The 26460-nt window shown below is 38.9% G+C and overlaps 1 protein-coding gene across 8 annotated transcripts in view; it reads right to left on the bottom strand.

Moving 5' to 3' along the window:
- Positions 1-26460, bottom strand: part of CHD8 (chromodomain helicase DNA binding protein 8) — a 59758-nt gene that overhangs the window by 7385 nt on the left and 25913 nt on the right. For 6 of the 8 annotated variants that reach the window (XM_019628720.1, XM_019628724.1, XM_019628725.1 and 3 more), the window contains exons 6-30: positions 21162-21344; positions 21012-21080; positions 20214-20269; positions 19579-19696; positions 15782-15865; positions 13103-13240; positions 11705-11826; positions 11318-11561; positions 10169-10345; positions 9043-9186; positions 8535-8790; positions 7265-7475; positions 6818-7013; positions 6031-6198; positions 5651-5830; positions 5392-5502; positions 4852-5048; positions 4406-4605; positions 4145-4325; positions 3968-4057; positions 3590-3693; positions 2297-2426; positions 1121-1196; positions 511-565; positions 137-344 (exon numbers count right to left, since the gene is read on the bottom strand). In XM_019628720.1, the coding sequence (XP_019484265.1) occupies positions 137-344; positions 511-565; positions 1121-1196; positions 2297-2426; positions 3590-3693; positions 3968-4057; positions 4145-4325; positions 4406-4605; positions 4852-5048; positions 5392-5502; positions 5651-5830; positions 6031-6198; positions 6818-7013; positions 7265-7475; positions 8535-8790; positions 9043-9186; positions 10169-10345; positions 11318-11561; positions 11705-11826; positions 13103-13240; positions 15782-15865; positions 19579-19696; positions 20214-20269; positions 21012-21080; positions 21162-21344 (3698 nt within the window). The remainder of the gene's footprint in view (positions 1-136; positions 345-510; positions 566-1120; positions 1197-2296; positions 2427-3589; positions 3694-3967; positions 4058-4144; positions 4326-4405; positions 4606-4851; positions 5049-5391; positions 5503-5650; positions 5831-6030; positions 6199-6817; positions 7014-7264; positions 7476-8534; positions 8791-9042; positions 9187-10168; positions 10346-11317; positions 11562-11704; positions 11827-13102; positions 13241-15781; positions 15866-19578; positions 19697-20213; positions 20270-21011; positions 21081-21161; positions 21345-26460) is intronic. The other 2 variants (XM_019628723.1, XM_019628727.1) reach the window with 1 other exon arrangement.

Here is a 26460-nt window from a genome sequence, read left to right as displayed (position 1 = left end):
AACAATTAAAGGTGAAAAAATATGGTCCCTCTGTAGGGAATTCCAAAATAAATTCTTTCCAAGATGCTTTTCAATATAGGGAACTATGGTTGAAGACAAGCTTACAGCTCAGCCCAAATTCCCAGCCTTATTTTACCGTTGCTGTTTCTCCCGCCGTGCAATTTCTTTTAGCTTAAAGGCTGCCTCACAACGCCGCCGTCTCCGGTCCCCACGTTCTGCAGCCTCTATCTTCATCTGTTCTCTCTTGTAGCTGCGCTGATAGGCTGTTACTAGGCGCCGAAGCCTAGCTGTCAGAGCAGAGCCTGGAGGCCAGAATAGATGGCCTGGCTGTTGGGTCACCTGGGCTGTGGGAAGCAAAGTAGAATGAACGGAAGTACAGGAAAGGTAATAGAGCTAATACTGTATTTCAAACCACCCAAAGGCAAAGCTATTAGAAATCCCAGGATAGGGTAAAATTCAGTCATTAACTCCCCCCTCCCCCAAATTGTACTATTTGACCTAGAAATTTACCTTCATCTCCATCAATCACTGAGATCTCCTCATCCATCATCATCAAGGGATCACCCTAGAAAAGGAGAGCCACCCCACACAGAATGGAGGGGGGAGGGAAAGGGGGGGGAATTGGTACTCTGAAATTACTTTCTTGTGTGTGTCTGTCTATGGCACCAAGAAATTAAGAAAAATTTCTAATGAAGGAACCTTCACAAAAAATTGGAAGCAACCAACTATTGGGTTGTTGGAAAAGCCATAATGTCTTTTTTTCTACTTTTTTTTGTTGCAAAAATGCGTCATGATTTTTCTGACAACCCAATAAAAGAATAAGACAGTAGAACCTAAAAAGTAAATTCTTATTAATGGCTTGAAAATAAGAAGACTTAGGAATTTAATAGTTAAATAATATACTTCAATGTCTAGCTTGGGTCCCACCTCCTCCACAAAGCCATCACTGATTTCCCCAGCTGGTGTTATAATCCTTGCCATTAATACTTTATATTCTCAAATAGTAATTACCTTCCATTTTGTATTATAAATTAATCAATATACTTAAGGATTCCAGAACTGGGAGAATACTTAACTATTTAGTAACAGAGAAAATAAGACTTAAATGAGGATTCCTCACCTCATCATCTTGGTCCTTCGGGGGACCCTGGAGTGGTTTATATTCAGGATCTTCACAATCCTTATCAAAGTCAACCCTGAAATTATCCAGAGGCATGATAAAATGTTAACAATATAATCTTCTTTCACTAAGAGGAACCTAGGATGAAGACCAGGGCAAACATACAATCCAGCATGGAATAGTCTTTTCTTTCATGATGGAAGGAATGGTAGGCCAAGTGCTAAGTTTTGAATAAGTTAGGTACAGGATCCAAAACAACAAATAACTGGGAGACATTGACAAAGTACCACTCTAAATTGTTTTAATTTGAAATGAAACACCGAGTGGCACACTTCCTTTCTCTTCATAGCCCTTTTTATTGTTTAACCTATTCTCCCCCTCCTGCCCTACTCTTTACTTTTTATTTCATTTGCATGGTCCACGCATGCTTAATTTTACTACTTTGCTCTATTGAGCAGAACGGCAACATAATAAATGATTTGCAATGAATGAATGACCCAATTTCCTTTGAGGGTCCTTCATTAAGCAAACTGAGGTTGTGATCATCAAAGAGAAACCTCTCAATCATGAAGGAGTAGGTGGGTATTCATGAACTAAGCCAACTCTTTCACATGCCCCTCAGGTCTCCATATGAGAAGTTTTGTTAAACTCACCGGCACCCAAAGCAGGGCAACACTGCCCTACCTGGTGGCTCAGTATTAGCATGGCAACTCATCATTGAGGCACGTATCCAGGCAGAGTAAATGTCTTTATGGGCCAGCCACCGTTGGGAGATGATAAACCAGAGCTAAGGTTTCCTGAGGCTCTACCACGTAAGTGGCATGGGAGAACTGCATGGCTATTATCTTTCAAGAAGACCAGTTATCTTTTCAGCCACTGTGGCTGTATAGAGAAGTATTGCAAAGAAAACTGAATAGAACATCAAATAAGCCATTTGGGAGTAACATTCATTTTCATCCTTAGTTGCATCTTATGGCAATGTATGGTTTTAGGCCAGTTTTCGGAGTCCTTTCAGCTGGTCTCACTCTTTGCTAAGAATTTATCATTCATGAGTATAACCACCAATAAGAATTCCAATGGGCTCAGTCAAGGCTAGTGTTATCTCTTAGAATAAGCAACTAATAGTCTTCATAGGGCGGACTCAGAGCTGTAAGAGAGCTAAACACCAATGCTTACCCTTCTACTATGTCAGAGAAATTATCCAGCACTCGATGTTCTGCTGCAATAGCTTTGTCATCTGGTCGGCCAGCCTTTTCCAGGAAGCATAAGGCTGGGTCTGCCCTCATAGTATTATATTTTTCATAGCCTAGAAGAGAAAAAGCCATAAATTAAAGAGAATCATGTCTTCATTCTGCCGTTATGCTTACTTCATATGCTGCTGGAGTAATTAGAGTACATGGGCAACTTTGCTCACAATGCAAATTACAGTTTAAATGTTAACTTGGACAGCTGCTGGGTTATATGACTATATTTAACATTTCTATAGCAATTTAGAGTCCTAAAGAGCTTTAACACTAGTTATTGAAGATAGGAATTTTATTAGTTTATAAGAATGGTAATTGATTTACATAGCCATTTAATTGATAATCTTTCTACATCGATGGGGAAACTAAAACAGTCAAATAATTTAGGACGGGTCACACATTTTCAAATGAAGGATAAAAAACTTGTACCTGCAAACGGACACTGAATTTTTGATGAATGGTGAATGACTGAATGAACGAACGAACGAACGAACACACTTCAGGATGTTAGGACTCTTCTAAATCTCTGTGTCTCACATGTAAATCTAAGACTATAAATGCTCAGGATTTTTCTTATCCCATTAAACTTATCAAAAATGTGGGTCAGTGTCATTAATTTTATAGAAATAAACAGAAAAGTATTTTTTAAAAAGAAATGATATTCCAATTCACTAAGTCAGTGGGCTATATTTTAGTGCTCACTGTTTTTAATGCCTGGGATTTGTTATTAGGTAATACTGAAAAGGGAGTATTCTCCCTTTTTATAGTCTATTTTTGTTTCACTTAAACACTGTTGTTCACACCTAAATCAGAGTGACTGCTCAACATTTAGACAAATGGGATGTTATACAAGTAGAACACTTTCAGCAAGCAACAGGAAAGTCATACAAATTAAGCATGGCTAATGAGAGTAAGCACATATTACCTCCCTAATTTGTGGAACCTTAACTTAGATGCCATGACATACAGATTGGTAACAGTTATTAGAGAACAGATGGGAGACTCCCTACCTTGGGATTTAACTATCCATCTGGTCTTTCTTGAACCTCTATATATAGGGACGAATTGCTCTGCTCTGGATATTTAAGAACTAGTTTCCCATTCAAACATAAGTTTACTGAAGATCAATCACAGAACTCAGTTACTGGTCATCAGCATTTTGCTAAATTTTCCATCTGTGGAGATAAATCTACAACAGGAAACGAACAGATTAAGAGGTACCTACCATGTTTAAAGACGCCAATGAGCAGGGACTTGTCAGCCTCACTGTCCCACCATGTTGTTGGAACCTCCAGCTGATCCACCACTGGGAACCATATGTCAATCTCACTATAGGTGTAAGAGGGCAGAGTCAGCATAGCAATTCAGGAAATTAAAATGATAATCCTTGGAAATATTATTACAAGCATCTTCTTTTACCCATTAATTTAAATGCTCATGCAGCTGCCTATTTCCTTCCACTGGAAATATTAAATAGTATTAAAGACCTAATATGTATATAGATTTTAATTACAAGGTATCTCCAAGATAGTATAAAATGAAATAAGTAAACCAATCTATTCTTGAAAGGCAAGGCATGAAGAAAAATATAGCATAATTTTACCTCGCAATAGCACCCCCTAACACCTTCTCTGCCTGATCTCCAATCACCTCCTGTCTCAGATAGTACAGCATTCGTACCCGCAACAGCACCCTAGGAGGGAGAGAAAAGCTGGTTCAGTAGTAGTGTAGAAAGTTTGAGGTAGAAAATGCTTTCGTCTTTGCTAAATTCCATCCTTACTTGTTACACTGATGCTTCAAGTGCTTCTTATAACTTTCATCTTGGAATAGAGTATCAGGGTTATATTTCCGGATCCAATCTGCCTTATGGATATCAAAAGTGCTTTGTGACTTAACCTTTTTCCCCTTGCGTCCACGGGGCACAGGGATAGATAGGCCTGGGAAAGGAGACACATTGAAGACTTGGATTGAGAAAACCCCTTGGACCTGAAAAGGATTAGATAACCCATAGAAAGATGAAAAGTAAAGAGTTGATAATTACCTGAATGGTTCTGCAATTCTTTTGTCTTGCCATTTTCAGCAGGGCTAATCAAGTCCCAAATGAAGCCTTTGATATTTTCATCCCCACGATAGTGTAGAAGACAGTACACAAGAATGGCCCGGCAAATTGTCTCCACATCTCGTTCAGTCATACGTCGCTTGAAGCGTCCATGAGACAAGATATCTCGCCACCGTCCCCAACTAGAAAACCAGAAGAGGAAATTATATTAATATTTTCCTGGGAACTCTAATTTGATGATATTCCAGTTCCCCAGAATCACACCTCCCAAAAGGTGGGAGAAAAAAAATCTTGGGACAACATGGTAACAGAGTAAACAGAATCAAGTTTTTCCCATTATCCCTCTTTGAAATCTCTAATTTGAAAGGTAAACAGGGTGTCTATCAGGATGGAGATGCACCACCTCTGATGGCAAAGTGGGTTCTTACCCATAGACCAATAGGTGCTTTTCCACCCGAAAGCAGTCAGTGCGCCCATAAGTATGATGACGGTCATGTCGGCGAGAGCGTGGCCGCTCATCATCTTCACTTTCCAAATCAGAGAATTCCACCAGGTCATCATCTTTCAGAGTGCTGAAGTGGCGGGTCTGTTTTCGTACTCTAGGTGTGTCAATCACCAAGTTATTCTATGCAAAGAACAGAAGGAGAAGTAACTCTCTTCATGACATGATCATGGGAAAGGAATTAAGACAATCATGGATCGAAATAGCTTGGATATAACATTTGTACACACTGATTTTTTAAAGATACTCAAAATAATCTACAAGGACTCAAGAAGCAAAATTAAGAAGTAGATAAATCTAGGTAGTTTTCTGGGTCCTACTATATAGGAAGATTTTACAATGGACCTTGTATATAATACACCATCATAAACCAAGGTCAGCATCTAAGAATCAGAGCAGCTATATAGACTCCTGAAAGTACTGTGTCTTCTGCAACATTTCCTCCCTAGAGGAAAAGGAAGCTCACCTTGCTATTGAGTAGATCCATATCCAGGTCAGCCTTTTTGGCCCACTTTTGCCAAAAGTTGGGGTCGTCCAGAGAAATATCTGTCCTATTTTCAGAAGCAACAAAGCTTGCCTAATGATGAACAAAGGAATAGAGTCAAGTTGATTACAACGCTTTTTTGAGCAATGGAAACCAGTAACACCATTAAAAAAATACTTAAATTCTAGAGACTCCTGTCTCTATTTCTGCTTCTCTAGCTTCCAGCACAGATAGACTATACCTTGGCAAAGGTAGAACCCTTTCCTTCAGACTCAATGGTGATGGTTGTGGTTCGTCTTAACAAGATCTGGTCAATGTCCTCTTCACAAAACTTGGAGCCCTCGTCATCTTCCTCCATTATGGCTGCATATGCTCCTTTTCGTAATAGATCTTCAATCTCCTTCTTGGAGAATTGTTGGATCTACAAAATCCAATACAAAGATGAAAAGACTACCAAGAGAATATTATCTAACCACATCCTAATATTTTAGTTTGTTATATTTTAAGAAATAAAAATTGAGAATCCAAATGAGATGGTCAGATTCCTGTGCAAGAATAGCTTTAGTTTCCCTCATCAATATGACGTGCTACAAACATTATCTATAGACAAAGAGGACTCACTCCAGTAATGTTGCCGTCCCGACCACTCATGGACTGAAGCACAGCCTTATCCAATCCTAACTTGAGACTAGCCTTATCAAACATCTCTCTCTCATAAGAATTCCGAGTGATGAGTCGGTACACCTTCACAGCTTTGCTCTGCCCAATGCGATGACACCGTGCCTGGGCCTGGTTAAAACAAACAATGGAAGGGAAGGGCAAAGATAACAAAATTTGGGGGTAGGGCTCAAAATACCAATTCATATGTATAAAGCAGCCATGAGATCAATGAAAAATCAAGTCAATTTCAAGAAGAAATGACTGCCCAATCATGTAGAGCAGGAGTCAGCAAACATGATCTGCATGGCCACCTGTTTCTGTAAATAGTTTTATTGGCACATAGCCTCATCCATTCATTTACATATTATCCATGGCTGCTTTTGTGTTATAAGAACAGAGGTGAGTGGTTACAATAGAAACTGTATGGTCCACAAAGCCTAAAACATTTATTATCTGGTCCTTTCCAAAAAGAATTTGCTGACTTCTGATCTACACTGCCACCCCTAACTAAGTAAACAATTCCATACTCTGTGAAGGACAAGTATTTCTTTTTTTTTTTTTAAAGGAGGGCGCAGCTCACAGTGGCCCATATGGGGATCGAACCATCAACCTTGGTGTTATCACCACCACACTCTAACCAACTGAGCTAACTGGCCACCCCCATGGACAAGTATTTCTAAGATATCCTAATCCTGCTGAAAACCTCCCAGGTCAGGTAGTTAGTCCCTAAGACAATGATTTCTTTTACCTGTAGGTCATTTTGTGGATTCCAGTCTGAATCAAAGATGATGCAGGTATCAGCAGCTGTGAGATTAATACCAAGTCCACCTGCCCGGGTGCATAGCAGGAAGACAAAGCGATCTGAGTCAGGCTTGCTGAAGCGGTCAATAGCAGCCTGTCGAAGGTTACCTCTAACTCGCCCATCAATACGCTCGTATAAGTACCTGTATAAGAATCACAGGAAAAAAAATTTAATCGGCTAAGCAGAAAGAGCGACCAAAACATTAGACTAGGATCAATACCAGTACCTCCATATCTCTAGTTGACCAAAAGCCTTATCAAAAAGCTGAGAATGAGTCTTAACTGCTTCTCTTATCCTAGTCCTAATCAACTTGAATTAAACCCAGAACCTCTTACGCTTCACAGCTTTATGAGGATACAGTAAATACAAGGCAAAGGATTACTCTTTTCTCACCTTCTCTGGATTAGATAATCCTCTAGGATATCTAGGCAGCGTACCATCTGGGAGAAGATCAGAACCTTATGGCCACCAGCTTTAAGTTTTGGAAGTAACTTGTCAATAAGAACCAGTTTGCCAGCTGAACGAACCATGGCCTGCAAGTGGAAGTCATGAGGTATAATGTGGCAAGCTTCTCGAAATTCTGTTAGGATTTTTTCTTCTGCACCTGACAAAAGAAAAAACAAACTTGACGGTTAGACCTAGAAAAACATACTGAGGCTATAGTTTATTTAACTGAGATAAGGAAGCAAAGAAAAAAGAATAATCTGACTTGAGATCAACTCATTACACACAGCACTCCGAAAATCCTAAGTCGTCTTCAATTTTGTTCTACAAAACATTCCAAGTAAGTAAGGTTTAAGATTGTAATTGGGTTAAAAATATGTAAATATGTAGACAAAGACATGCAAACCACTATAATCACCCTACTGGCATCCAAAACAAAACAGCAAAATGGAGTACCAGTGAGGACATCTATCCAGAGACCAGAATGACTTGAAATTCTAAACAGCAAGTCCTATTTAAGTTTGTAGGGGTCGGCCGAGTGGCTCAGTTGGTTAAGACTTGGCTTAAGAGCATGAGCTCTGAGCAACAGGGCCGCCGGTTCAATTCCCACATGGGCCAGTGATACTGCACCCGAACTGAGCTGTTGCTGGCAGGATGGCTCAGCTGGAGTAACAAGATTGCCTGTTCGATGGTGGGCTATGCCCACCCGCAACTAAGACTGAACTTGGCATCTTGAGCTGAGCTGCCACCCGGACGGCTCAGTGGATAGAGTGTGCACTCTTAATAACAAGCCTGCTGGTTCGACCCCCACATGGGATGGTGGCTACACCCATCTGCAACTAAGACTGTAACTCAGCACCTTGAGCTTAGAGGTCACGAGCGGCAAACAGGGAAGCCAGATGGCGACTGGCGCCCTCCACAACGAAGATTGAAGAACAACAACTTGGCTGGTCCCCTTCCCCCCTCCCCCAACACTGCCCCCCTCCCCCAATTTCCCAATAAAAATCTTAAAAAAAAAAGTTTGTAGATTATGCAGGCTCAAGGGGGTACAAAAAACGAGAGAAAGATATTCCATAGAAGAATTGTTTCAAAAGGAGAACCCCCCTCCACTCCCAGATTAGGCTGGATCAGTCAATGCATCCATTGTTCCTGAGGAATACTCTTTAGAAAGTAAACAGGTAACACAAAAATGGCAGGTATTTTCCAGAAATTCCCTCACCATTGATGAGATATGGGTGGTTGCAGCATTTGCGCAACTCCATCATTGTGTTGAGTAGATTAGGCATGTTAGTATGACCTGCCCCTTTGGAAAGAAAGGAGAAATTCTTTTCCAGAATAGCCCGGTAGTATTTCTTCTGGATGTTGGTCAGCTCTACTTCAATAATAGTTTCCTGTTTGGGTGCCAGGTTTTTTTCAACATCCTCTTTGAGTCTTCTCAGCATCATTGGCTTCAGAATGGCCTGTAGCTTTTGAACCTGATACAGAGAGAACAGAAATCAATAACGTGAGGACAAATATTCCACATTATGTGGAAACACAGAGAAATACAATGAGAGTTTTCCAGTATCTGAAAGATACAGATTTTGGACAATGTCATAAATGATGTAGGCACAAGGTTGCAACGAGTTCAAAAAGACCCTTGATGCCTATGGCAATAGATGTCTATCTAGTATAAGCTTTATCTTTTTTGTTTGGGGTTAGTACCTGATCAGATTCAGACTTCCTACCTGTTCCTCTGTCTTGAGATCGCCAAAGTCTTTGAGAAACTCTGATTCTGATGGAAACTGTGATGGTTCCAAGAAATGAAGCAAGCTAAACAGCTCCTCCACAGTATTCTGTAATGGTGTTCCTGTGAGTAGCACTTTGTGTTCCTAGAAATGGAGAAAACAGAAGAATGAGGAAACTCAAAAACACAAAGGACTTCTGGGGTTCTCTATCAAATATGTAAGTTTGGCTTTCTTTTATCTCTAAAATTATGGGAATGGACCAGATTACGGTCTTAACCTTTCTTTTCACCTGTTCCCTCTTTTGATAAACACAAGACATTCAAGAAAACCTTTGATATTATTTAACATATTGAATTAACTTCATTATAAACAAAGAAATATTCAGCCTTTTTTTTTTCCAATTACGTATGTCTCTCCACACTCAACTTCCCAAAGAGATCCTAATATGTCCCCCTCTATGGAATGTACCTGTGCTGTATTAAATATGGCCATTAATTCTTTGTAGTTCCTCCTATCAAGGTTCAGCCCTTGAATCTGGGCTTGCCTTGTGATTTGCTCTGACAAAGACAATGTAGCAGAAGCGATACAGTGTGAGCCTATATGTCCAAGGCCTTACAACTTCTGCCTTTGCCCTCTTGGATCACTGCCCTGACTCCACCATTCAAAGCAAAGTCTGGTGTACTGGAGGATAACAGGTCATATGGAAAATGACCCAGTATCCCCAGCCAACAACTAGCACCAACTGCTAGCTGCAGCTACATTACTGACTCCAGGTAAGACCACCAAAAGAATGGCCTTGCTGAGCCCAGCGCAAGTTGCTGAACTAGAGAATCATGAAAAATATGGCTGTTGTTCTAAGCCACTAAGTGTTAGGGTAGTTTGTTATGCAGCATTAGGTAACCTGGTTGAGAATCACTAACCTACAGTTGCCTTCCAGTTCTAAAATTTATATGACTTTTTTTATGATTGTCAGGTTACCATTCCTGTAAGCCATACCTACCACCCAATACCAAGATTTTCATTCTTTTTTCTTCTCTGCTAAATTAGGGTTATATTAATTCTATAGGGAATATGGGTTATTTTAATTTCAGGTGCCTTTGCCCACAGGTGAGTGTGAGGAACTCACCAGGTCCATGTGCTTGAGACTATCAAGCAGTTTGCAATTACGGTTCTTTAGTCGATGGGCCTCATCAATGATGACACAACGCCATTCAATCTCACGAAGCTCAGGACAGTCTGATAAAATCATCTCAAAAGTGGTGATCAGGGCATCAAACTTGTATGCACCTGGGATGAGGCGCCCCTAAGCATGAAGGCAGTTAAGTCAGAAAAGGCCTAAAATATACTTAAATGAGAAGCTCTTCTGAATTACACATTCTCTTTTCTATATTCAGGCAGGCTTAATGGGAGATATAAACTGCACCACCACCCTCCTCCCACTGCTGTTTATTTTTCTGATACACAGTGCCAAATCACTCAATGTAAGACACACTGCCTCCTCAACATATCCACCTTCTTAGGAAAGTGACAGACCTCGCTGAATGAAGTTGGGCATTTCTGACTGCGGTAAGCCTAGCTCCTGCATCACAGCCCTAGATCTAATCATGGTTAACACTAAAATCCACAAATATTGGGCATTACTGAAACATACAAGACAAAACTGAAAGTAAAAACAACTAATAGAGTATATGGTAATACTGGTTACTGCCTAAAAATGGACAGAAGAATTGAAACATTGTAACAAAATTAACAGTATAATATGACTTGAATAAATTTGGTTTGGGAGAAATAAAAACCACAGAAAATTAACTAATCGTAGAAAAACAGGTCATAAAAGCTGATGTTAAGACAGGATGGATAACTGAAAATTTTTTTTTTTTCAAATTTATACAGGAAAAGGATCTTGATGAAAATTTTAACAGGTTTTAAAAAAAAGAAGGGAAATGGCTTAAGTTCACCACCATATGGGTCAAGGAATTAAAGTGGCTAAATGAATTTCATTCTGGAAAGTACTTTGATGAAAACTCACCAATTTTGGTAAAATTCTATTTAAAATGTATGTATCCATAAATAAAGCAAGAACTTGCCCTGGATTTAAATGTCCACTGGATCAAAACAGCAAAGACACAAAAACTGCTGTGTACAATCTAGACAAAAATGCCTTAAATCACAGAAAGCCTCAATGAAAGTTGTTTATTCACAGTAAAGCCTCTAAAACCTCAGGTACCTTGGCTCACTCTCTCTAAACCATAAAATTCCATGACACACAACTCACCCGTGAATCTTTGCAGTACATTTCATATTGTTGAATCATCTGCCGGCTGGCCAGACTGCCATGATACACAATAGTATTCATCTCTGTCCATGTGTTGAATTCTCGCTCCCAGTTAGTAATTGTGGAGAGTGGGGCAATGACCAGGAAGGGGCCATGGATGCCCACATTATATACCTCCTGCAAGAAGGCAATGGACTGAATAGTTTTGCCCAATCCCATCTCATCAGCCAAGATGCAGTTCTGCCTGCAGATTCATCATGGAAAATGAAAAGCATGTCAAAAGATAATACCTTTAAAAACATACATAAAAAGAAATTATTTAAACGGAAAGTGAATAAAAATAACCCCAGAGTAAGCCTGCATTTATGAGCCTACTCTTTTCTTTACCTGTTGTACCAATTAAACAGTAGCCAATTGACCCCTTCCAACTGATATTCCCGTAACTGGTTTCTGTTTTTATACTCATGGGACAGCTCCAACTTCTTCCAGGCACTTGCCTGTGGACGATTCTAAACAAAAAGAAAATTTGAATAAATGAGATAGAGACATTAACATAATTAGGCAAACTTACTAGGTAGTTCTAGTAGTTGAAATTCAATTAAAAAACATTACTGCTTGCATTAAAACATGTTAAATATATTCAAATTCATGAGTCCATAATGACACATTTTTAAAAAGTGGGGAAAAAAAAAAGAAAAACCCACTGGTCACTTTTGGAGGATGCCAGGAAACTACTTCATTATTTTAAAAACTAGAAAATAAAGAAAAAGAATAAAGCATCCTTCTTTACTATACCATCTGTACCTCCAGGTAAGCAAACAGTAGGTGAAACATATTTCTTTTAATAGAAGATTTGGCTAATAAATGAAAAAATGATAGAATTAAAATATCACCATTTAAAATTCCTTAAAGAATGGATCTAGGCAATGTGATAAAAGACAGCCTGGTAGAACCATCTATGAAGCAGATCTAGTGCCCTCTCTCTTCCATCTGATCAAGCCTCTAGAACAGTGATATCTACTGGAACTGTCTACAATGATAAAAAAAATGTTTTACCACTAGCTACATGTAACGAAAAAGCATTTGATATGTGGCTAGTGGCTACTATGTTGGATAGCATAGCTCTAAAACGTTCTAATACACAGTGTTGCTTTTTATGTAACCATTATGTGAAACACAAGGGACCAAGGGACCAAGAACGTGATAAAAGGTTCCAAGGGGAATGCAACTGGCAAACTTCAGACTATGGAAAACCCTAGAGAACAAACCACCTGATTTCTTCAAGAGAAAATGGCAAAGGAGGGAGAGGAAATCAAGGGGAACTGTAAGTAAGACAGATGTGAGACATATTAATCAAAAGCAATACGTGGACATTATTTAGGATCCCACTCAAACAATTTAACAAAAATTAGACGAGAATCAGGGAAGTATATACAGTGATTGCTAATTTGATGATACTTAGGAATGGTTAAATTTTTTCAGGTGTATAAAGCATTATTTATCTTTAGATATAAACGCTGAAATATTTACAGATGAAATAAAGGAATCTGGGATTTGCTTTAAAACAACCTGGGAAACAGGAAAATGAATGGGTAGAGAAATCAAATGAAACAAGATTGGCTACGTGTTAATTGTTAAAGTTGGGTGATGGGTACATGATACTATTTTTTCAACTTTTGTATGTTTGAAAATTTCCATATTAAAAAGCTAAAACAACATAAACTTCTATAGGGGAAAAAAATTCAGTCACTGCCTAGATGGACTTTATATTCTAAATGTACTTACCACCCTTTTGAGTTCTGGGTGCCTGGACTGGATGCGTTTAAATTCTCGAATCTTGCCCTCGTCAACATCCTCTTTCAGCTCCCAGGTACTATCCTCATAGGGCAGAGAGCACCACTTCACCAGGTAGTAAATTACAGGCTAGGAGAGAAGAAGCCAAAGCCTTTATAAACTGATTCTATGTTCTCTGCTGTGGTTAAAGGATAAGAATTTGACTAAAGAATCAGGCCACAGGAAGTCAATACCTAAAAAGGTGCTAAAAAAGCGAGGCTGAAAACGCCAACCATAGGCTCACCTGCTGATGGCCTATGCTATTCATGATTTTGATCACTTTTCCAGGCAATTTATCAGAATCTGTTCCAAAAGTGAAATTTCTAACCAGTAGTGTCTAGAACAGTAAGTACGGATACATGATGTTCATCAACCAAGCAAGTGCAAAAAAAAAAAATTATTTTTTTTGTATTGTGTTGAATTAGGTTGAATTAAAAGATACAGCTAGCTCTGTTTCATACTCTTCTCCTGGCACTGAATTTGATACGATGGAAGCTAGGCTACTTTTAGAAGTGAGGAACAGGTTAAACCCATAGGAGCGGAGCAGGGCTGAAATCACTGGGCTTTGAGCTCCTGCAAATGCCACTTCAAACAGAGGTCATATGGTGGTAAAGGGATTTCCTTCTGAGACTCAGGAAGCTAGGATATAACTTCGAGAGGTGTCACTGAAGACAGGTAACAAGAGTGAAGAGGAAGGAGAAATGCTGAAGCTCCAACTATGGTACTACACTCTCTGTAGGCATTCCACTGCAAGGGAAGGGGCAGTGACCAATGAATGGTCAATGGCTCTTAGTCTCACTACCCACGTATGATCAATGCACGAACTGCATGTCCATTTTTGGCTTGTGTGAACGAAGAAGGAAAGATTAGACTGGGCCTAGTGTAATCAACAGGAGTCTCTAATTATCAGTTTATAGAATACCCCTTAAAACAGCCAGCAAGAAGTCTGCAGAGTCACAGATCAAGAAATCCCTAGAATTGATCTAGTTGCTCTTGTACCTTTTTCTTTATTGCAGTGACTCAAGTCATTTTCTACATAAGGTCAGTGGTCCAGGTCACACACACATGCAACATTATAAGTTACTTTCCAAGGACATTAATATCCATTATTATATTTATTTCCACTATTAGGTTATGTAAAAAGAATGACAAATAAAACTCATTTTGGAGAAGAGTAAATAGGTACAAGAATGTTATTATCCAATAGTGGGAGCATAAATTACAATACCAGCACACTAAAATATTTTAATCTGTCATGCCAATTGCAAAATATTCCAAAGGGGTCTAATCAAAGAACAATAACTTTTGGAAGGGTAAGTATGGTGGCAGAGCGCAAGGCTGAGATCCTGAAGATAACGAAAATTTTACGGTAACTAACCTGTCCTAATAACTGGTCCATTCCCCACTCATCTTCCACAAGTGAACAACAAACAATAACTCCCACCCTAACCCAAAAAGCAGAAGATAATGTTATCTGAGGCATGCTTGTTAGGATTTGAAGACATATGGAATTGTAATAAGCCTTGGACATCTAAGGTTCTACTATCTTTGTGACCCGAAGACTTATAAAAGAGAGTAAACTTTGGATTTTACAGAGGGAAGATGGACTCTTAGGTCCAATAATGACGATGTATGGGACCAAATCACTTAGCTCGTGAGAGCCCAGTTCACTACCCAACACTGATATCTTAACAAGGTTCTGTTTGTTTTCTACTCGTCATTGTGTAAGTAGTGAGTCAGAAGAGATAAAAACTTTACAAATTATGGCCCTGCAAAGCTAAACCAACAACACTAGTGAAAGTGAAAAAGTGAAGAGCTCCAAGGAAATGGTGAGTCACAGCCTAAGTAAGTTTGAAATAAATTTAAATGCCAGAATGGTGAATTCACTGGTGGCTTAGATCTATATGATCTTATTTGGAAAATGAAAAACGTGATTTATGAAGCTGAATCAGCAAGTGTTCTAGCATATTTAAAATCTACTCCCCAATCTAAGAAAGTTTTAGCGCAGTGATTCCCAAGTCAAGCTATACATGAGAACCCCTTGGAGAACTAACTTAAAAATACAGATCTCTGGGTCCCACCCTAGATCTACTGAATATGAATCTGCAGGAGTGGGACTCCAGTATCTGTTTAAAAGTACAGATTCAGATGCAGTAGATTTGTTTCAATAACAAATGAAAATGCATTTAACTGATGCTAAGAATAAATAACTCAACAACACAGAAAAAGTTATGAGTCTGTACAAATATTTTTGTATTCATTAAGTATGGAGATTTGTGAAGTATCCCTTTCCTCCTCGCCATGTCTCAACCCAAAGTGAATGTCAAGGGTCTCCCATATATTGTAAAATCTAAGACAATGAGACCAAGGTGAATGAGTACTTGTTAACATAGCTCCCGGTACTCATAAATATAGCTCCCACATGTTTAACTTGATGGGAATCTTTCCTTTTAGGCTCTTTCCCTACTCCCTTACCTTCCCAGTATCATTTTAAGGATCCCTCAGAAAAATTCAAAAATACTTTTTCAGTCCAAGGGATTTTTCAGTCATATCTGAAAAGTAAAGGAAGGGCAAGCAGAACCAGTCGGAATCTATAGGAGACTTTTCATGTTCCTCCACGAACCAACTCACCTCCCCGTTGTCCTTGTCAATACTGTGAGACTCGTCCAATATCCTATCCACCTCTACGTAGTCTGGATTGAAGGGCTCTTCGTCCTAGAGGAGTTATGAAACCCAATGATAAGATCAAAACAGCATTGTCCAGTAAACCCCACCCCTCCGTCCCACCTTTAGGTGATGACCTTACTTCAAAATTTATTAAGAAAACAGAAGTCATCAGAAAGAAGTTCCACATTTTCATATCAAATCGTACACACTACCTGCATCTGCACATATCTCATCTTATGAGGCAAAGTGCCTCTTCTCCCATTATAACGGAGGCCATTCATTCTCTCCACATGTGCTCTGGATTCCATCCCTTCTTGCCTTTTTAGGAATCCTTCTCTCCTGGATCATCCCCATAAACATACAAATACGCTCTACTGTTTCAAATCTTAAGAACACCTCCCTTGACTCTACATACCCCTGCAACTATTTTTCTGTTCTGCTCCAAACTCAAACCTCCCAAGCGTTTTAAATATATATTTCCATTTCAACACTGCCTTCACTAGTCCAATCCATTCCACTCTTCGTTCCCCTTCCATCACACAACTAAACTACTCTGGTCAAGATCATTAATGATCTTCAAATTGCCAAATACAATGGAAACATTTCTATACCTTATTACTTTACTGCTACATAGTATTCAATAATTCATCATTCTCTCCTTAAAGCACTTTCCTTCCCTTGACTTCTGTGAAACATCATACTCTCTTGGTAGCCCTCGTCCCCCTTTCTTTTGGTTTTGGTTTTTGTTTTGGCCAATTCCCAATCACCTTCACTGGCTCTTTTCTTCTAAGTCACTGGTATCCAGCGTTGGGTGATATACCAAGATAAAAATCCAAGGCTCCAAAGAAAGATCACAAAGAAACCTTAAGGAAAAACCCCTTTCTTCCTAAAACACTTTTTCCCTTTGTTTTTGTGACATATCTTTTTCCTAATCTTTCTACCACTCTAGCATACAATAATTCCTTCTCCTTCACCGGGACCTCTAAATTTGGGAGAATTCCTTAAAGACTGGTCTGGGCTCACGCCATTCTCTTATAAAAGAACTTTCTATAAGAAAGTATAGAACTGTGAGAAAATATAAAACTTTCCCCATGGTGATTTTATCCATTATTAAGGCTTTAATAACTATTTATATGCTGATAAACTCCAGGTTTTAATGGCACCCTGAAAAATACAGATCTATGTATCTATCTGCATACTAGACATACATTAAGGAACTTTAAGTTTAAAACTGTCTAAACTAAATTCTTGATTTTTCCCAAATTGGTTGCTTCGAAAATCTTCCATGCTTCAACAAAATGATCCCACCTCAACTCATTTGCTCAGACCAGAAACTCATCTGTATAAACCATCACACCAAGCCCTGTCAATCTTACTTTAAAATAAATTGAAATCTATCCATTGTCTCTATCTACTGAAAGCACTCCAATCTAACCCACAATTTCTCATCAGAAAACTGCCTCCTTACTGCTCACCTGACTTCCATGTTTAATCTTCTCCAATCCATTCTCCAAAGTCTAGGCAAAAAGTAAAAATTGGACTATGTCTTTTGACATATTTTATATATTTTTTATTATTTTTTTTTAGCAGAGCCATCCTGCCACCTGTTGGCAGCTCAGCGGCAGCTCAGCTCGGGCCGGGAATTGAACCAGCGACCCTGTTGCTCAGGGCTCCCACTCTTGAATGAGCTCTTAACCAACAGAGCCACTCGGCCAACCCTTGACATATTTTAAATAGTTCAATGATTTCCTTTTGCACTTAGAATAAAAACAAAACTAAAACCAAACTGCCTATAAGCACCTGTTTGCCCAAATTTCTGATCTCATCTTGGGCCATTCATTCTCTATTGTCCATCAACTGCACTGTCTTTCCGGTGCTCATTCTATCTCACAGCCCTCTCATGTTGTTTCCTATTCCACGGTTGCTATTTACTTGTGTTCATACCCTTGTTAACTCCTATTCATAATTCAATTCGCAGAGAAGTCTTCCCTATCCAAAATACGCCTCTTTTTCTTCTTACATCTCTTTTTTTTAAAGTTTTTTTTTAATTGGGGAATTGGGGGAGGGGAACAGTGTTGGAGAATTGGGGGAGGGGAACAGCCAACTTGTCCTTCAATCTTAGTTGTGGAGGGTGCAGCTAGCTCAGCTCCAAGACTAGTCACCATCCAGCCGCCCGTGGGCAGCTCAGCTCAAGATGCTGTGTTCAATCTTAGTTGCAGGTGGGCATAGCCCACCATCCCATGCGGGAGTCAAACTGGCAACCTTGTTGTTAGGAACACATGCTCTCACCAGCTGAGCCATCCTGCCACCTGTTGGCAGCTCAGTGGCAGCTCAGCTTAGGCACAGCTCACTGGCCCATGTGGGACTCGAACCCGGCGACCCTGTTGCTCAGAGCTCAAGCTCTTAACCAACTGAGCCACTCAGCCGGCCCTTCTTACGTCTTTGTGCTCTTTCTTTCCTGGCACTTATCACAAATTGAATTATTTTTTAATTTCTCTCTCTTGCCAATCAGACAGTGAGCTGCAAAGTAAACACAGGCTTTGTCTGGTTTGTTTACCATAGTGACTAGCACATAATAAATGATGAAAAAATGAATGGCTAATTTGGTTAAATGCCAACATAGAAATGGCAGATTTAATTGACATAAGAGTTAGTAGACCTTGGTTCAGTGGTCACAAATTGTACATCTAATACCTGCTGGAATGGCATTATAGTTTCATTGTACATTTCACAGATGCTTTAAAAGAACTTCGATGAAAACACACAACCCAATTATCACAATTTTCATGTAAAAAAGAAATTATAAGACCTACATGGTCCTACTTGCCCTCTCTAGGTAATATGGAAAACAATTCATTTATTGGCAAACCTGGTTGTATAAAGTTAGCTTTATCAAATGCATTCAGCCAGAACTGGGTTTTTTTTTGTTTGTTTGTTTTTGCTGAAGCTACACATCATTCCTTCTTTCAGTCTTTTTTACTGGAACTTTTCCTCTTTAGCTCTAAGAAGCTGTAAAAAATAATCCTTCTTCTCAAGGCACTTACACTCTATATAATATAAAGACGAAAAATCCCAGTTTGGCAGAGGGTTACGTACACAAAACTTTCAAAGCAAAATAGAAAGCTAAACCATGGCTCAAGAGACCTTTATGCATGCTCCAGTGTTTAGTAGTAACACTGGGGTATGGGAAACTAAAGCTCATTTATCACTATTTCTAGTCATGCTGGATTAGAAATTTGAGAAAATAAATGTTCTCTTAATGACATAGTTACTTATTGCTACAGATACCATCAACTGCTAAAGACTGACATTACAAGTGGACCAGAGGCCAGCTTATCATCCGTTTTGAAAATACTTCATGAATACTGAGTAAGTCAGTATCAAAATACCCTATAAATTATAAAAAGGTCATATTTGACCTGGGGAAATTAAGCATGGGGCAATTAAGGAAAAGTCCAGTGATCAAAATGAAAAGCTTAGGGCCGGCTGAGTGGCTCAGTTGGTTAAGAGCTCGCTCAAGGGTTTGAGTTCTGAGCAACAGCAGTTTGATTCCTGGCCCAAGCAGAGCAGCTGCTGAGCTGCCAACAGGTGGCAGAAGGGCTCAGCTAAAAAAAAAAAAAAAAAAAAGGAAAGCTTATACATATACACACTTACACACACACACACAGCAACTGTAAGTCTTCTGAAGAATCAGTCAAGGCTAATAATCCCAGAAATTTATGCTTCTATGAAACAGATAGACAATACATATTTCTAATTACCTCATGGAAGAAGTGTCTCATCTGAGCCATTTTGGTTTTGAAGCGCTTTAATTTTTGATGGATCCTCTTATCCTTCTCTAATTGGGAGATGGTAGCCCATTCACAGTGCAGATAGGAGCTGAAGGGGATGGAAACCGTCAGTCATCGTGTAAGAAAGGGAAATTAGTAGGCTAGTGTTTGAGATCTGGGGTTTAGCCAGAAGCAGACGTGAGCACATGCTTAAATGGGCAGATGGTCTCATAGATCAGTGATTCTTAAACTTGAATTTGCATACCAACTGCCTGGTCTACGGTGGGCTTAAAAGTTCACATTTCTAACAAGCATCCAAATAATGCTAATACTGCTGGTCCACGGATCACACTTTTGAGTATCAAGGTCTTAATGTAAGAGTAAGGCATAGAGGATCACAAGGGATTTTATCAGGAATCACCCTTACCCCACCTTCCTGCAGGGGAATAGTAAGAGCCATGTGAATTCCTGAACTTCTCTCTGAATAGCCATTTTCCTCGCTGAAAAGAACAATTTGGGCTAGGAGGCTATAAAAAAGACATCCCCACCCAGGAGAGACTATACACAAGAACTTTTTACAACCCTGTGGAGTTTGGGGTGAAAAGCTTTTTGCACAGATCACATACTAGTTCTTGTACTTGACAAAGAATTCTTCTGCTTCAGTATACTGTCCAGAAGGAAGCTGAGAAGAAAGAAATTCCAGTTATTAACATTTGATTTGACAAAGTAAGAACGTTTAATTTTAGCCCTATAACGTAGCACTTCATACCAATGCTCCCAGAATGTATTATTGACTAAGGGATTAAAAACTAATTTGGTCTTCAATACTAAAGGCCTGATAACTGAAGAAAATAAGCCTTTAACCACTTTAAATAGATAAACAAAAGAAGAGGCAATAAGACAGTTTCTATTTTCTAGTTAACTTTCCTCCATCACCTCTCCTAACTACACCGTAAGAATATATCCTGACATCCAAAGATGTTCATTAAAGAAAGCCTGTGAATGTAGCATTATGGGCTGACATAAGGTAGAGGCTTCCATTTGTGACAACATGGATGAATCTTGAGATTACCATACTAAGCAAAGAAAGTCAAATGGAAAAGGACAAGAACCATATGATTTCACTCATGTGTGGGATATAAAACCAAAAGGTAACAAACAAATAAGCAAACACACAAATAAAACTCATAAGACACAGACAAGAGTATGGCGGTTACCAGAGGGGGGTTATGATAGGGAGAAGTTGAGGAAGGTAAAGGGGTTCAAATATATGGTGATGGAAGCAGACTAGACTTTGGGTGGTGAGCACACAACGCAAATATAGATGATGTATTATAGAATTGTACATCTGAAACTTACGTAATGTTATTAACCAATGTCACTCCGATACATTTAATTAAAAAATATATGTATGGTGTCCTCACCTCCTTCTTCACAATCCTCATAGAAAGCACTTTGTCTACAATGGCTGCATCTTCTTCACTGGGATTCTCCTGTAGCAAAAGATGCAGTCAGTCAAAAGAGATTGTGAGCAGCCCGACAAACCTCTCAAATTGCCTAAGTTCTCAGCTTACCACAAAGAACTGCATGGAAGGCAAAGTCTCGCCATCGGGTTCCTGCACTGGTTCAGGGAGGATAGGCTCAGTTTTTATTGGACCAGTTACATCCACTTCTTCTTCTTCTTCATCATCTGTGATCTTTATATCCAAGTCCTCTGTATATTTTTTCCGCTTAACTTGACGGTTGGAGCGTCTCTTCTGTAAAGACAAAAATGGTTAACATAGCTACATATCCTCACAAAGAGACGCCCTTTAAAACTGCCTATTGTCATATACTTAGATTTTACTCCAATATCCTCATGAGAAAAATTAAACCAAAAGAAGAGAGCTTACTTATCAAACTATATAATGTCAAACCATGTAATTTAGTCTATGTAGTGAATATATATTAATTTCCTGAATTGTTTTATCAAAGAACCAGGATCCATCTGAAAGAAAACACGGTACTACTGGCAAGAAGCTGTAGGAAATGAAACAGGACTCTCCACCTGCAGGGTTTAACGTATTTCACACCAGAAGCAAACCTGCAGTGCAAAGGTGCAAGAACACTTTGTTTCTAATTTTGTTTCTTTGTTTTAATTCTAAAGCTTTTTTTGTTTGTTTTAAAAAATACAATCATACTATATGCATCATTTTGCTGGTTACTTTTTTAGTTAGTATTTCTTAGAGGTATTTTCCATGTCAATACATTTTATTTATTTATTTATTTATTTATTTATTTATTTATTTATTTATTTTAAAAGATTTTTTTTATTGGGGAATTGGGGAAGAGGAACAGTGTTGTGGAGAACTGGGGAAGAAGAGCAGCCAAGCCACTGTCCCGCAAACCTAGCTGTGGAGGGCACAGCCAGCCCAGCTTCCAGTGCAGTCTCCATCCGGCCGCCCATCAGCAACTCGCCGCCGCTCAGCTCAAGGTGCCCTGCTCAATCTTAGCTGTGGGTGGGCACAGCCCCCCATCCCATACGGGAGTTGAATCGGCAACCTTGTTGTTAGGATCACGTACTCTCACCAGCTGAGCCATCCCGCCACCTGCTGGCAGCGCAGCAGCAGCTCAGCCCAGACATAGCTTACTGACCCATGTGGGAATCGAACTGGCGACCCTGTCGCCCAGAGCTCATGCTCTCAACCAACCGAGCCACTCGGCCAGCCCCCATATCAATACATTTTAGATCTACCTTTTTCTTTCAAGGCGCTGAGTAAAACTTTTTTTTTTTTAATTTTTATGAGTTTATTTGAGCCAAACTGATGACATATGCAGGGGAGCAAGATCACAAATACTCAAGTAAAACATTTTTTAATTAAGTAATTTAAGTAATATGCATTCCTATATAGACTCAACCAGAAAATACAAAAGAAAAAAATCTATTTATGAAAACAAAAAGAATATCTAAAGGATTAAATTTAGTAAGAAATATATATGAAGAAAACTTTAAAACACTATAGGACATAGAGAAGACCTGAATGAATACTAACATATACTGTTCTGGAATAAGAAGACTTAATTCTCCCTAATCACATGAATTCTACAAAACAAAAACAGCTTTTTAATTAACTAAGCTGATTTTAAAATTCAAATGGAGAATATCCAAGAATAACCAGGAAAAATATGAAAAATACTGGGCCTTACCAGATATTAAGGACAATATAAAGCAAAACTAATTAAAACAGCGTGGTACCTCTCCAGGGAGAGATAAACAGGTCAATGAAATAGTGTCCAAATATACACTAAAATACTTATGTGGATTTAGAACATGATAAAAATAGCACTTCTAATCAATAAGGAAAAAGTAGATAGTCTATAAATGAGATTGATAACAAATGGCTGGCCATCCAGAAGATGAATGAAATAAAATTACAAAAGGATCAAAAATTTAAAATTAAAATAGAAAGATAACATTTCTAAAAGAAAACATGGAAGTATTTTTCATAATCCTGGAATAGGGAAGATATTTCTAATAAACTAATTGATCAATTTTACCTTGAAAAAAAATTTAAGATATTTGTATAACATAATCCATTATAAACAAATGTTGTTGAGACAAACAAACTGAGAGGGGAAATGCTATATAATATATTTCCTAAGAATAAAGAGTTTTTTTTAACAACTAAGAAAAAGATCAATAACACAACAGAAACACGGACAGGGCCAGCCGAGTGGCGCAATGGTTGGGAGCTGGCTTGGGATGCCAGAGGGCCCTGGTTTGGATCCCACATATGAGGGCCAGTGACACTGCCCTCCACAGCTAAGATGTTGAACAACAGCTCAACCTGGAGCTGGGCTGCCCTGGGTCACCGGCGACCGCGTGGGCTGCAGCCCCTGCGGAAGTGGGTTGCCGTGGGCTACCGTGTGTGGCCGGCAACCGCTGTGAGCGGCCATCCAGAAGCCTGCGACTGATCTGCCTCGCCCGGGAAGAGCACAATGAAGGTGCCAACTGGGGCCAGTGAAGCAACTTCCTTCATAACTAGACTGAGCAAAGAGCAAAAGGACAGCAACTTGTCTGTTTCCCTTCCTCCCAATTCCCCAACGCTGTTCCCATCCCCCAATTCCCCAATAAAAATCTTTAAAAAAAAGAAACACGGACAAATAACATGAATAGACAGTTCACAGAAAAAACACAAATGGCTTTTAAATGTAAAAAGATGCTCATAATAAAATAGTTACACACATAATAATTACAACTGCAAACTAAATTGACATACTAGTTTTTCTGCACATACAGACGGCAAAATCACAAAGTTTGATCAACTACTCAAAACAGGAACTAATACACTGTTGGTGAGAGTACACATGTGCATGACCTCTATAGAAGAAAATTTGACAATACCCTTTGATTCAGCAATTCCATTTCAAATATATTACCCTACAGATAAATTTGCACATGTATACAATTCTCTTGTAACATTACTTCTGGTAGAAAACCAGAGAAAATCTAAATACCCAGCAACAGGGAATTGGTTAAACAAATCATGGCATTGTCAAAAAAATAGAATACTATAGAGCTATTATTTTTAAAAGAATGGGGTACATCGACAATGCCAAATGTTGAAGATGTGGGACTGGAACTCTTATTACTGGTGAAAGTGTAAAATGACACAATCACTTTGGAAGCTGGCAGATTCTTATAGTTATGTTTATATGTTTAACTACCCTACAGTCTATCCTGGGTATTTAGCCATGAGATAGGAAAACCTATATTCACAAAATACTTGTACTAGGGCTGTTCGTGGCAGCCTTATTCATAATAGCTCCAAACTGGAAACAACCCAAATGTTCATCAATAGGAGAATGGATAAACATTGTGGTATATCCACAATATGAGTTTCTCAAGAAAAAAAAAAAATGAACTAGTATTTTCAACAACATGAATCAATCTCAAAAATATTATGCTAAAAGAAGTGAGACTTGGGCCTGCCAAATGGCTCAGTTGGTTAAGAGCTCGCTCAAGAGTGTGAGCTCTGAGCAACAGGGTCGCCGGTTTGATTCCTGGTCTGGGCTGAGCTGCCGCTGAGCTGCCAACAGGTGGCAGGATGGCTCAGCTAAAAATAATTAAATAAAAAGAAGTGAGACTCAAGGGTACATAGTATATCATTCCATTTACATGAAGTTCAAGAACAGGCTAAGTTTATCTATGGTAATAGAAATCACAACACTGGTTGCCTACGGAGGGAGAGGGTGGACTGTCTGGACAAGAGTATAAGAGTACTTTCTGGGGTGATGGAACATGGAACTTCATTAAGTAATCTCTTTACTCTTGTATGTTTCAAAATTTTCATAATTAAATGAAGGTGGAGGGAAGAATGGACTTGATCTCTCTTTTCTGATAAAGAACAACCTCTAAGATGTATCTCTGGGGGGATAAAAATCAAGTACAGAAAAGTACAGAATACTAATATAAGTGGAAATAGAAGTAGTGTGCTCATAAAAGTAAAAAATATCTCTGGAGTGATACACACACACACACAAAAACGGTAACAGAGGTTACCTCTGGGGAAGAGAACTGAAGGACTATGAAGTTGGGATCTAGATCAGGAAACTTTCATAGTGTCTATTTTTTTGCACCGTTATTATTTTTCATATATATATTTATGTATATGTATTTTTTTAACCTAAAAAACAAAATGGTAAATGGTCAGGAGGTTAAAAAAAAACCTCACAATTCCAAAGAACAAAAATGGAAGTCCAGTAATCATGACCTCTTAACCGTCAAACCCTCGCCTCAAAGATACATGAGGTGTCATCAAACAACACAGTAAATATTTAAAATAAAAAATTTTTTACAGTAAAAGACACATTGCCATTAATCCCCCTCAAAACACTCCCCCTCACTTCAAACATACTTATCCCGTTGTTCTTGCCACCTTCTGAAGCAGTTCTGGAAGTCCTCTTTTGTGAGTGTCTTTAGTTGCCCTCTAGTAACTGCCTCGATGTCCTGAATCATTTTGACTTTGGGGAAGAGCCAGAAGTCACACGGTGCAAGATCCGATGAATAAGGTGGGTGAGGACACACCGTAATGTTATTTGACAAAAAACATCGTATACCAGAAGTGATGTGCATGACATGGGGCATTGTCTTGATGGAGGATAATTTATGGCACACTTTAAAACACACTTTCTCTCAACCGTAGCTCACACCCAACTTACGGCACTAAATAAGCTGAAACTTGTCACACACTGTCACTAAGGTTCGACACACCAGTTCCCGTATTGAAGATCCCTGCCTTTCAGCTGGATGGCATTCGGCAGCAGCATTCACTGTTTTTTGTGATCACAACAGGAAAGGCTCTGTGTCACTCATCGCTTCTGGTATGGTTTCTGTCCAATAAAAACATTATGGTGTGTCCTCATCCACCTTATTCAGCGGATCTGGCACTGTGCAACTTCTGGCTCTTCCCCAAAGTCAAAATGATCATGAAAGGTAAACGTTTTGAATTGATTCAGGACATTAAGGCAGCCATGACAGCACAACTAAAGACACTCATGAAAGAGGACTTTCAAAACTGCTTCAGAAAGTGGCAAGAACGATGTGATAAGTATGTTCGAAGTGAAGGGGAGTATTTTCAGGGGGATTAATGGTAATGTGTCTTTTACTGTAATAAATTTTTTTTATTTAAGCATTCACCATATTTTGGGATCCCACCTCAAAAAATATGCGTGTGTGTGTGTGTGTGTGTGTGTGTGTGTGTATATATATATATATATATATATATATATATATATATATATATATAGATAGATTTTTTTTTTTAATTGGGGAACTGTGTTTTTCCAGGACCATCAGCTCCAAGTTGAGTAGTTGTTTCAATCTAGTTGTGG

The sequence above is a fragment of the Hipposideros armiger genome, unplaced genomic scaffold (assembly GCF_001890085.2).
Source record: "Hipposideros armiger isolate ML-2016 unplaced genomic scaffold, ASM189008v1 scaffold_807, whole genome shotgun sequence".
NCBI classification, from domain to species: domain Eukaryota; kingdom Metazoa; phylum Chordata; class Mammalia; order Chiroptera; family Hipposideridae; genus Hipposideros; species Hipposideros armiger.
The sequence above is the reverse complement of the archived record's forward strand: the minus strand, read 5'-3'. Positions and strand labels throughout refer to the sequence as shown.